At 31.1% G+C, this 14,094-nt stretch overlaps 1 protein-coding gene across 1 annotated transcript in view; it reads left to right on the plus strand.

Moving 5' to 3' along the window:
* LOC114326347 (dual oxidase) overlaps nucleotides 1-14,094 on the plus strand; it is a 276,211-nt gene that overhangs the window by 255,865 nt on the left and 6,252 nt on the right. Inside the window, exon 17 of the mRNA XM_028274683.2 lies at nucleotides 8,695-8,979. Coding sequence (XP_028130484.1) covers nucleotides 8,695-8,979 — 285 coding nt within the window. The remainder of the gene's footprint in view (nucleotides 1-8,694; nucleotides 8,980-14,094) is intronic.

A 14,094-nucleotide genomic window follows, 5' to 3' on the forward strand; every position in this document is an offset into this window, starting at 1 on the left:
ACGTCAAAAATTTTGACCTACGTAATAACGTTTTTGTAGTAAAAATACTATATTATATTTTATTAGTATGGAACTTAGCTAAAACGGGCCAGTGACGCCAGTGTATTTGGAAATGAGTAATTTATAATCCTTATAAATTAAGAATTAAAAATAATCACAATAAGCATATTTAAAAAAATATGTAATCCTATATACTGTGAACACATACTTACGCATCTCCACGTATAATTATAAAATCGTTTGCAGATAACAGATTCGCCCAAAATCTCTCGAAAATTGCGCGCCTAGCAAAAACTATATTAATTCGCCGAAAATATAAATATGTTCACACGCCGATATCTGACCACGAAAAAAGAACACCCTTGCCCTTATTAATTATTATTATTATTAGTAATTAGTGTATTTTGGGTATGGATGCACGTAACATCTCTAATACTGATTCGTACAGATCTTAGTTTGTAAATTGTTAGCGTGATTAATAGTATTTTGAGTTTATTCTTCTTTTTTTTTAATATAGTTTGTGATTTACGAAGAGTTATAAGATGTCAAATAAACGAAAGGAACCAGAAGCTTCTACCGAGAACTTAAAAAGTAAAAAATTCAAATGTCGCAATATTATAACTGATTATTTTTTTTTTAAATCAACGTAATTTGGGTGATAATATTAATAGTAATGATGATAATAATATTTACAAGGTAGGTACATCTTATCAGATAGATCATACTATGAGACCTACTGATCTTGGATCAAATTTAAGTTCTGAGAGCATTCAAAACAAGTCATGCGATTTTTCAGTGTGTCCGATACAAATCAACGTTGATGTAGTTGTAGTAAATACCAATTCTACTTTCGAGAGTTTTATGAAAAAAGGTATAAGTCTTATATGCATGAAATATATGTCTTATATATTATATAAGTTTATTTTATATCACGTTTGACAGAAGTGAGTGTGAGTATTTCTCCACGAGTACGATAGATAGTCATTTATGTCGCGGGATGCAATCATCCACATATATAATTATACTCTGGGCTAATTAGCAAAATACAAGGAAAAGTTATTTACCAGCAATTTTATTGCTGGAATCGAATCTTATTATTGTATGTATTAATAATATAGGTATGCAAAGTCCGCAGATAGTGTGCTACTTTTTTTATAAACAAAATGGCGCCCGAAAATCGTGTTTTTTTCAATTTTTGCTATATAACTCCAAAGATTTTAACTTTACACCAAAAACACTCAAATAAAAATTCTCCGCAATTAAATTCTGCATAAAGACGTGTTTTCCTCGATTCACTTCGACGAAAACTTTCCCCGGAAAAAGCGGGTTTTTCCAACAAAATCTTTAATTTTCAACTAAAACTTTAGATAAGTAATTGTTAATCAATAACTAAATAACTTGGTAATATAAAAGCCCTTTTTATATGGATTATAATTCCAGAAGCCAATGGAAATTGAATGAACAGTTTAGCAACAATTGAATTGTTAATTAAAAATTTACGGTCGCTATAATAACGACAATAATTATGATGCATAAGAATAACTATGATTTTTTCATAAAAAGACACTTACCTATCTAATGTCCTTTACAGAATTGAAATTTGACTATTAAAGCGGCCTCAGGAATATTTTAAAATTATAAACAATTTTTTGGCTTATAAACAAATAGAATATCTCGAGAAATATTAAACAAAATTAAATTGTGAAAACGGTATTCGAAAAACAGCGCCAGGACGCTTCTTTTAAAAGAAAAAACGTTGAATTATGACGAGTGGTTCCTGAGATAGAACCGGTGAAAATTGACCGGAATTTACGGCAAAGATATAAACAATAGGATCATAATTTTCAAACCATCACCTTTTTATTTTTGTCCTCTTTCTCCACACCAATTTTCATATCTTTAAAAAACTCATAACATATATTATTATAATAAAAACTATCGATAATACGTGTGAAAATTGCCAAAAATAGCAAAATTCCAATCAAAAATTAGGTTGGAGAAAATATAACCCTCAAAGTTCAAAATCGGTATACGTTAAAAAAAATGCATTTTCTCGGCTTCCCATGGAGCAATTTCCTTCATTATTTTTTTGTTCCCTAATAACTCGAGTAGAGCCATCGAACTAACGCATTATTAAATGTCAAACTTGCTTTTGTTTTGTTATAATAGATTACATTATTTATAAGAACAGAAAACTACATATTTTTTCCAGTTGTAGGCTTTTTTTTTAGATAAACTTACTACAAGTGTACCTTTTAAAGCTAAAAACATAAATATTCTCATTTGAAAGCTGTATAACTATTTAAACAATTTTTATTTAAACAAATTAAAATTTTGTGTTATAATAAATAAATTAAATTATTATAACAAAACAAAAGCAAGTCTGACATTTAATAATGCGTTAGTTCGATGGCTCTACTCGAGTTACTTAGGAACAAAAAAAGAATGAAGGAAATTGCTCCATTAGTCCATTCTTTCACGGTTTTTGCTCTAAATTTTAAAGAACCGCTTGGATTGACATGAAATTTGGCATACGCATAGCTTACATATCAAAGAAAAAAAGTCATATTGTGCCGATGTGTGCTTTTGCCCTGGGGGTGACTTTCACCCCCTCTTGGGGTTGAAAAAATATATGTCCAAAACAAGTCCGGAAATGGGTAAACTGACTAATTTTAAGTAACTTTTGTTCTATAGAGCTTTTTCGCCAAGTCAACACTTTTCGAGTTATTTGCGAGTGAATATGTTCATTTTTCAACAAAATAACCACATTTTTAGATGGTTTTTCGCAAATAACTTAAAAAGTAAGTATTTTGTCGAAAAAAACGTTCTTAGCAAAAATATAGCCTATAAAAAAGTAAAAATAATGGTGTACGCGTTAGGTCTCTGTATCTCCTAGAACCAGACTTATAGCCAATGAAAAATAGATTCATATTCACCAAATTTCAAATAGAATATTTCGACGTGAAATATCCAAAAAATTAAGCACTTTTTGGGGAAAATCAATTATAACTTTTTTAAAGTGTTTAAAAAAAGCTTTATTTCTGTTTTTACAAAAAGTTTTTAGCATTAAATTTAAGTAAGTTACGCTTAAAAAAAAAGTTGGTCCCTTTTGTTTTTGCAAAAAAAAATCGGGAAGACCACCCCCCTAATTAGCAACTTAAATACCAAAAATCTCGAAGAGATACCAAAAATCTCGAAAAACAAAAAAGTCAGATTTGCTTTTCTGAATATCATGTATTTTTTGTTTTTCTGTTAGCCAAAAATTGATCAAGATTTGGTGTTTCTAAATTTGCATACATTCGTGATCAGTGACTCGTTCAACCCCTTTTAACTACAGCCCTTTCAATAATATGGACTTTGAACCGATGAAACTTACAGATCATATAAACAATATATACACGAGTCAAGAAACATGTGAAGTCGTTACGATTAAGTTCATTTAAGATACTAATTAGGGGGTGATTTTCTCGATTTTTTTACCAAAACCAAAAGGGACTAACTTTATTTTGAGCGTAACTTGTTTAATTTTGATGCTAGAAATTTTTTTTATAAAACAAAAATGAAGCTTTTTTTAAACACTTTAAATAAGTTGTAATGAGTTTCCTGGAAATGTGCTTCATTTTTGGTTATTTCACGTTAAAGTATTCCATTTGGAATTTGACGAATATGAACCTATTTTTCATTAGCTATAACTCTGCTTCTACTAAACAAAAAGACGTGATATATACACCATTTTTTTAAATTTCTTATAGGCTATATTTTTGCTAAGAATGCTTTTTCGACAAAATACTTACTATTTAAGTTATTTGGGAAAAACCGTCTAAATGCGTGGTTATTTTGTTGAAAAAATTAACATATTCACTGCCAAATAACTCGAAAAGTATTGACTTAGTGAAAAAACTCTATAGAACAAAAGTTACTTAAAATTAGCCAGTTTACCCATTTCCTGACTTTCTTTGGACGAATATTTTTTAACCCCCAAGAGGGGGTGAAAACCACCCCCAGGGCAAAAGCACATATCGGCACAATAACATTTTTTTTCTTTGACTTGTTAGCTGTGTGTATGCCAAATTTCATGTCAATCCAAGCCGTTCTTTAAAATTTAGAGGTTTTGCAATATTTTACCGTTAAAGAATGGACTACATGGGAAGCCGAGAAAATGAATTTTTTTAACGTATACCGATTTTTTTATTATAATAATATATGTTATGAGTACTTTAAGGATATGAAAATTGGTGTGGAGAAAGCGGACAAAAATAAAAAGGCGATTGTTTGAAAACTATGATCCTATTGTTTATATCTTTCCCGTAAATTCCGGTCAACTTTGACCGGTTGTATCTCAGGAACTACTCATCATAATTAAACGTTTTCTCTTTTGAAAGAAGCGTCCTGCCGCTGTTTTTCGAATATTGCTTTTACAATTTAATTTAATTTAATGTTTCCCGAGATATTCTATTTGTTTATAAGCCAAAAAATTCTTTATGATTTTAAAATATTCCTGAGGCCGCTTAAATAGTCCAATTTCATTTCTGTAAAGTACATTAGCTAGGTATAGTGTCTTTTTATGAAAAAATCATAGCTATTCTTATGCATCATAATTATTGTCGTTATTATAGCGACCGTAAATTTTAAATTAACAATTCAATTGTTGCTAAACTGTTCATTCAATTTCCATCGGCTTCTGGAATTATAATCCATACGAAAAGAGCTTTACATTACCAAGTTACTTAATTATCTATTAACAATTACTTATCTAAAATTTTAGTTGAAAATTAAAGATTTTGTTGGAAAAACCCGCTTTTTCCTGGGAAAGTTTTCTTCGAAGTGAATCGGGGAAAACACGTCTCTATGCAGAATTTAATTGCGGTGAATTTTTATTTGGATGTTTTTGGTGTAAACTTAAAATATTTGAAGTTATAGAGCAAAAATTGAAGAAAACACGATTTTCGGGCGCCATTTTGTTTATAAAAAAAGTAGCACACTATCTGCGGACTTTGCATACCTATATTATTAATATATACAATCATAAGATTCGATTCCAGCAATAAAATTGCTGGTAAATAACTTTTCCCAAAAATGGCCTATTCTCCGATAATCAGCCCAGACTATTATGCTAATAAATTAAATTTTAAACTTCATATGGGAGAGTACATCATATGACACCTCATTTAAAAGCATTTGAGATACTGATTACAAAAATGTATAGGCAATACTTGTGCAAAATGTCGGTCCAATGCTTTTTAAATGCATTCATTTTTTTATAATCCTGAGAAAACTAATAAGTATTTTTGAAAAATTTAAACGCAAAATGCAAGATTACATTATTACCGAGAGTAGAAAGTCCCTGAAATCTTCTATAATGTTTATTTTAATAAGTTGCAGGGGTGAAAAAAAAGAGAACATTGAGTATACTTTTTAACAAGTTGACGGACATGTTAAATGTATAAGCAAGTGTTGTGACACTACATGTATTTTGCAATGTATACAATAGGGGAAAATGCAACGTCTATAGACGTGTCACATTACATCAATGGAAATTAGACGTCTATAGACGTTCTGTCCGTCAGCGTGTTAATTTCAAATATATAATTCAAAAGAAACTTTTTGTTTATTCAAATGGACTTTCGGCCCTCGGTAATAATGTAATATTTTATTCTGCGTTTAAATTTTTCAAAGATTCTCGTATTAGTTTTCTCAGGATTCGAAAAAAAAATTAATGCGTTTAAAAAGCATTTAACCAAAATTTTGCCCATGTACGTATTATACATCTTTGTGATCAGTATTTCAAACGATTTTAAATGAGGTGTCCGATGATGAACTTTCCCATTACGAAATAAAATTAAAACTATTTCGACATTAATTTTTTTGCCTTGAAAAAAGTACAGTACATATTTTGATTTTTTGAAAATTACATTCGGTTAATTCATTATTACATTTCCGAAACTACTGTAAGTTGTTAACTTATAAAGTCTCATTTTGTAGGTTTTTTAAATTGTAATGAAAATTCCACACCTGTAATTTTGAACCAATCAAAATACGTTATTTTGACAGATCACCATGGCAACGGAGGTATTTTATCGGAAATATTTTGCTCGTGGGGTACCCAACAGCGAAGTGGAAATTTTTTGACGTTTACAATAACAGAACATTTTTGACAGACTGGTTTTTATTTGTTTACATAATTTAGTTTTGATTCATTTTCTATCACTTGTAGTTACTCAAAACTTATGTAAAATTGAAGAATATACTATTTTCTATCTTGAAATGGTATTCCCATGCAACTACAATGAGTAGAAATTACGAATTTGAAAGCCTAAATAATTGCTGACAAAGCTATGGCGCGCTATTAATCTGTTCATGCAGCTTTGGATTTTCAAATGCAAATTTGGTGTGGAATTTTCTTACCGAATACCACGCGAAGTCAAATTAATATCCGGAAATTTTTTTTTGATCATGAATATTTTTAGAAAATTTCCCTCGTCTGCGACTCGGGAAATTTTCAAAATATTCATGATCTCAAAAAAATTTCCGGAAATAATTTGACCTCTAGTGGTATTACTAGTGATAATTCACTACATATATTTATTTTTATTTCATTAACTTTATATATCGGGTGTCCCAACCCAAAAGTAGCGGAACCGTTGAATATTTCGCGAAATGAACATCGGATCGAAAAAATGAAAAATATGTGTTTAATAATTTTTAAAAATCTATCAAATGATACCAAACACGACCCCCTACTCGACCCCCTGGAAGTGGGATGGGGGTAACTTTAAAATATTTAATGGAGACCCCCAGTTTTAATTGCATATTTGGATTTCTTACGTAAAAGTAAGCAAATTTTATTCGAGACATTTTTTCGAATTCTGGATAGATGATAGATGGCGTTATAATCGGAAAAACGATTTATCGTGATACTATAGGTAATTTATAGAAATTGTTTAATATCTATAGAAACACACTCTCAAATGAAAAATCAAAAAACACAAGTTGAATATTTTTCAAAATCCTATCGAATGCCACCAAACACGACACGGTGTCATTCGATAGGTTTTTGAAAAATATTAAACACGTGTTTTTTAGTTTTTCATTTGGAAGTGTATTTCTCGAGACAGACTATTTCTATATTATTCTATTTCTATAGAATAGAAAAAATGTCTCGAATAAAAGTTTCTTACTTTTACGTAAGGAATCCAAATTTGCAATAAAAACTGGGGGTTTCCATTTACGATTTTAAATTGAACACCACCCCACCTCCAGGGGTTGGAGTAGGGGGTCGTATTTGGTGTCATTCGATAGATTTTTAAAAATTACTGAACAGGTATTTTTCAGTTCTTCGATCCGATTTTCATTTTAGCCAATCGGCCCCCCCTCTTAACGATGCTGGATCCGCCGCTGTTCAGAAGGCAATGTCGGAAAGGAATCTTCACCCTGGCGAATGGAACGACCGACGAAGCAGGAAACTGGGAACCGGAAGGCGAAGAACGCTGTAAATAACCGGGATAATAAAAAAAATACAAGAAAAAAAGAACAGCACATGAACCATTGCGGCGAAGAACAAGCCGGATTCCGAAAAGCCAGATCAGATTTGCTAGATATTTGATATTCATCTTCATCTAGATAGTCATCATGAGACAAGTGATAGAAAAAAAATGAGAAAAATATTGAAACACGTATCACCTTTGTTGACTTGGAGAAAGCATACAATACCGCGTCCAGGAAATATCTGTGGGAACCAATGAGAATAATGTAAGTTAGAGAAGTCTGAAAGAAATAGGTGAATATAACACAAAGACTGTATAAAGATACACAGGGGCAAATAAAATTAGACACTTAAATAACAAAAACAATCATCGCAACAAAAGAACTCAAACAGACATGTGATCTATCATCTATATTTTTTAATATATACATAGATCAGGCTTTGAAAATAGAAAATGCGGAACAATGGGTATACCAGTACAAGAGAATATTATTATATTCACTACTTTTCTCCGATGACCAAGTCATTTTTGGACAAGACAAGGATGACATGCCATATAGGATATGGAAATTAAACGAAGAGTATGAGCTATGAGGACTCAAGGTAAATGTGTGTGTAACCGAATACTATGTATTGGATACGAGGTTTCAGATTTAAACTTAGGTTTAGAACATACTATTAAGAGTTTTAAGACTTTTAAGTATTAAGGGTCAACGATAAGCCGAAATGGTACTTGTATGAAAGATATAGAAATGAAAATAGCACGGAGAAAACAAGCCTCAAAGTCACTCCATGGAGGAACAACACCCTAACCAAAGCGACTAAAAAAGGATCTTTCAGAAAATAGTGCTGAATATCAGGTACTCTATATGGAGTGGAAGTATGGCCAATGACAACAACAATACGAAATAAAATAAGCGCAGTTGAATTGGACTTTACGAAAAGGTGTCTTTACAAATAACCAGAGAGGATAGAATAAGAACAGAGAGGAAATATGGAACAGAATGGAAGTAGAATGCTCAATTCCTCAATAGAAAATACTATGAGATAGAGACCTTCGAGAACGTGACTGGGAGAATATAATGCTGTGGAGGATGAAAACGGTGAACTCAAAATGGGAAAAAGCCGATGAAGCAGAAGAAGGATATATACAATAATAATTGATTCAAGATTTTTTATAACCCTGACTAATTTTTTTTTATCTATTTTAGGTATATTTTCTTTGGATATGTCCTTCTCATAAACACTTTGAATGGTTCATAGATGTATTAAGAGATGTAGAAAAGAAAGACGTTACCAATGTTCTCGAAATTCATATTTTTATTACACAATTTTTCCACAAGTTCGATCTAAGAACAACAATGTTGTACATATGTGAAAACCACTTCCAAAGACTTTCGAAAACGTCCATTTTCACGGGATTGAAAGCTGTTAATCATTTTGGGCGACCAGATATGACATCTTTCTTAAAATTCGTACAGAAACGTCATAGTTACGTAAGTATAATTGAATCTTTTCTTAAAAAATCAGCAAAATAAATATGTGGTTATACAGGGTGATTGATTAGTAGGGTAAAGCTCAATAGCTCCGCTATAGTAACAGATAGCAATAAAAGTTAATAACAAAAATTTTAGCCATCTTTGAGCTTCACATTACAAAATTAGTTAGAATGTTACAGGGTGTTCGATAATACAGTGGCAGACCAAACTTATGTTTTTTTAAATAGAACACCCTATTCTTTATTTTAAATTCGAAATGGTGTTAACTTCTCCACCACAAAAATATAAAGGTTTGTTATGTTATACAGGGTATTTACAAAGTTATAACCAATTTTATATGAAAATCGTAAAAAGTTCAAGTCCCTGTATAAATAAAAATAAGCAAAACAACAATGGTTTATTAATGCCATATTTTTTGACGTATGTATTGTCAAAATTTTCAAGAATGGTCGATATTACTAATTTTCTTTATATCAAATACAGGGTGAGTCAAAACGCAAGTACATTATTTTCTCAGTAATGTTAAATGGAACACCCTGTATTTTATATCATTATTGAAAAGTAACATTAACGTACTTTAATTTTTATATAACATTCCCTATGTCTAAATTTATTAGTTTTCGAGATATTTTCATTTTTCAATGTACCAGTAGCGTGGCTACCCAAATCACCAGAATTTAATCAACTGGACTGATTTTTTTGGGGTTACGTTGATAATGAAGTTTATAAAATACCTCCAACAACAAGGGATGAGATGAAAAATAGAATACAAAGTGTATTTCGATGTGTTAATTTACAAATGCTCCGTAGAGTAAGTAGCTCATTCAATGATCGTTTTTAGGCGTACATAAATGTGTTAGGAGATAATTTTGAACACCTTATGTAATTAAATATTAAAAATATTTTATTAAAAGTAGCTTCTAATTTTTTCAAACATGTTTTTTTGCAAAATGTATTACTGATAAATTATGTTTCGTTCTTTATTTGTTACATTGTTACATTTACATACAAAAGTAGTGTTTAATTGTCTTCACAAAATATTGTATTTTGTGTTTGTGTGTTTTTTTGTAAAACTTATTACTAATTTTCTTTGTTTATTTGTTGCATTTACATAAAAAGATAGTTTTTAATTGTTTCAAAAATGTTGCATATAGTGGTTGTGTTTTTGTTTGTAAAATGTATTACTAATAAATTATTTTTATTTCTTTATTTGCTACAGTGTTACATTGATTGCCGGATTGATAATCGGTAATCTTCAATTGTCAATTCAGTTATGGCTTACTTAAAATTTAGATAAATTTAAACACCTAAAATAATTTGCTCTGAAAAATGAAAATATCTCGAAAACTAATAAATTTGGGCATAGGGAATGTTATATAAAAATTAAAGTACGTTAATGTTACTTTTCAATAATGATATAAAATACAGGGTGTTCCATTTAACATTACTGAGAAAATAATGTACTTACGTTTTGACTCACTCTGTATTTGATATAAAAAAAAATTAGCAATATCAATAATTCTTTAAAATTTTGACAATAAATAAAAAATATGGCATTAATAAACCATTGCTCTTGTGCTTATTTTTATTTATACAGGGAGTTGAACTTGTTACGATTTTCATACAAAATTAGTTATAACTTTGTAAATACCCTGTATAACATTACAAACCTTTATATTTTCGTGATGGAGAAGTTAACAGGATTTCGAATATAAAATAAAATATAGGGTGCTCCATTTAAAAAAAAAAACATAAATTAGGTCTGCCACTGTGTTATCGAACACCCTGTAACATTCTAACTAATTTTGTAATGTGAAGCTCAAAGGTGGCTAAAATTTTTGTTATTAACTTTTATTGCTATCTATTACTATAGCGGAGCTATTGAGGTTTACCCTACTAATCAATCACCCTGTATATGGCAGATATACCTGCTTTAACTGTTACTGTTAATATGTAAAAAATAGATAATAGGTATCTATAATATTAAAATATCAAAAATTGCCTATCTATTTCTGATTGCAGCTAGCTAACAAAGTGAGAATATTGATTACAAAATTTTTATTAAATATTGGCATTAAAAGTGCTGGGCTTTACTGAATGTTCTAGTATCAAAAAAATTTAAAAAACTGTTTTAAACAGACTTTCACGATGTCCTTTGCTTCTTTGTTTCCCTCAATAATTTTCCCGGTATTTTATTTCGTTTCTTCTTCTTTTATCCTTCATTTTGAGGACTTCAGCCATCTATGGTTTAGTTGCAGTATTTTTCGTTAATGGATCGATTGTAGTTAAGGTATTTTTTTGGTTTTGCTTTCCCTTTCTCCCCTTTCTATAATCTGCTCACTTCGACTCTTCCCTATCTTTGGCTAGTGTAATGATTTGATAGATAGATTCCATAAATTAATAACAGAAGTGTGGAGTACAGAAGAAATTCCAGGAGACTGGATAAAAGCAATTATATGCCCAATCCACAAGAAGGGAGACAAACTAAGCTACAAACACTATAGAGGCACATCCTTACTCTGTGTGAGTTATACGGTGTTTACGTGGATCATAAACCGGAGATTAAGTCACTTCACAAAAAAAAATCATACGAGAATACCAGGCTAGATTCAGACCAGGACGGTCTACTATTGACCAGCTATTCAACGTAAAACAAATATTAGCTAAAGCCTGGGAGCACGACATAGATATCTACCAAATCTTTGCAGCTTTTCGACAAACCTACGTTAACATAAATAGAGTTAAAATATATTTAATTATGCACGAAATTGGTATACCATGAAAAGTAAAGTTAATTCAAGCCACCATGCTTCACACAGAAGTGCAAGTACGAGTTCAAAATCAATTGCCAGATCCTTTCCAGATAACTTAAGGGCTAAAACAGGGAGATGGACTAGCTCTAACTCTGTTTAATATATCTTCTTCTTCTTCTTCCTCTTTATAAGCAATTCTGCTTGTTCATTGGCGGATTGATACCTCTATGATATCGATGATACCGATACTTCTTCTTCCGATTGGTGATTTATCTCTTGCTATTTTGACTACACGTGTCTCCCCCATTCTGGTTATGTGGTTGTTCCATTCTTTTTTTCTATTTAGTGTCAATTCGTTTATACACTGTACGTTACATTGTCTTCTAATATCTTCGTTCCTCTTTCGATCTCTCAGTGTAATTACTGTAATTCTTCTCAGTACTTTTCTAATTCTTCTCTGCCGTTTCCAGTAGTCTTTGTGTTGTTGCTGTATCGGGTCTTGTTTCTGATGCATATGTCATTATTGATCTTACACTGGCTTTATAAATTCTTGACTTCATCTCAGTGTTAATATGTTTCGCCATATAGTGTTATTAAGGCATCCTGCCAATCTATTTGCTTTTTGTACTTGATTTCTCACTTCTTTGTCTAGGTCTCCGCAACTTGACAATGTAATTCCAAGGTATTTTACTTCCATTACTTGTTCAATACTGATACCATCAATTTCTATTTTGCATCTGATTGGTTCTTTACTCATTACTATTGTTTTGGTTTTCTGAGATAAAATTGTCATATTGAATTCTTTTGCTCTTATGTTAAATCTGTGGACTAATCTTTGCAGACTATCTTCATCTTGGGCTATCAATATTGCGTCGTCTGCGTAGCAGAGTATTTTTACTTCTTTGTTTCCCATTCTATATGCTCTTTATTTGTTGACGTTTTTGATGATTTCATCCATGATTAAATTGAAAAGCATAGGACTCAATGAGTCTCCCTGTCTTATTCCGCTGCCTATATCTATAGGTTCTGTAAGTTGTCCATCTATTCTGACTTCCATTTTGTTGTTTTGGTAGATGTTCTCAATAGTTTTTATGATATCTAGAGGGTTAAATATATGTATGGAATATATAATGTACCCAGATGACGTAAACTTGATGGGACAAACCGCAAGAAACATCAATGAACTTTATGTGAAGCTTGAAGGAAATGCGAAAGAAATAGAGCTAACAGTCAACGTAGATAAAACTAAAGCCCTATTTCAAGCTAGGAAACAACGAAACTTGCAGAATTTAACATTAGATGACGATAATATTAAAGTAGTAAAACAGCTCACATACTTGAGTGTACAGATAACATAAGGACGGTAGCGAGGAGGAGGACATATGGAAACTGATAATTCTTGCTAACAAAGCATACTTCTCTCTCTGTCGCAGGTATTTGGATCAAAAAACATCTATAAGGAAATAAAGTTCAACGTAGGTATATAAAACTGTGGGATTCGTTAAAGACAATTGTAATAAAAGTCCGTGTGATATTTAACAATTTTAATTAATAAAATAGATAACTAAATTATTGATACTATTAAATTGACGAAATGTAAAAGTGTTGACAAAAATTGCGACCAAAATTTTACGAGTTCTCACAAAAGAAACTGTCTTTGAAATAATCTCGTTTATCTACTTAATATATGACCGGCTTGTCAATATATAAGTATGTCTTAAACTTCGTCCCTTCGATTATTGCCAAATACAATGTCTTTCCTCAGAATCTCAAAATCGGCTAACTCTCGCACCTACGCTAAAAACAAATTCTCTTAGGCTAATCTCCCTTTTCCGTTTTCCCCTGAGCGGGGACCAACGTTCCCAATAAACTAAAACTATAAAAATAAGTCAAGCCGACTACTTGTTTATCTTTAACGATTGAAAATAGACACAATCTTCTCACTAAACTACCCGTCGATTAGATACGCCTCCACATCTGTCCCTAAGAGCGTCGCCGACGCCCGCTTGTTTCGTGTTTGTACTAATAATTAAAAAATAAAAAATATATACAGGAGTCTTACAAATTAAGGTAAAATATTTACAATTCTACAAAACTATCATAAGATCAATAGCATCATATGGCGTAGAATCAAGAATCATGACAGAAAAGACAATAACCGTATCAATACTTTTGAAAGAAGGATATCGAGAAGGATATTGGGACCCTTCTGCAACAATGGTATGTGGAGAATAAATTTCAACCACACGAGTTGTATCAATATTACAAAGAACCCACTATAGCAAATTATGCAAAAATACAAAGATTGCGCTGGGCAGGTCACCTTAAAAAAATGGATAATGACAGAACACCTAGTAGA

Source organism: Diabrotica virgifera, chromosome 7 (assembly GCF_917563875.1).
Source record: "Diabrotica virgifera virgifera chromosome 7, PGI_DIABVI_V3a".
NCBI lineage: Eukaryota > Metazoa > Arthropoda > Insecta > Coleoptera > Chrysomelidae > Diabrotica > Diabrotica virgifera.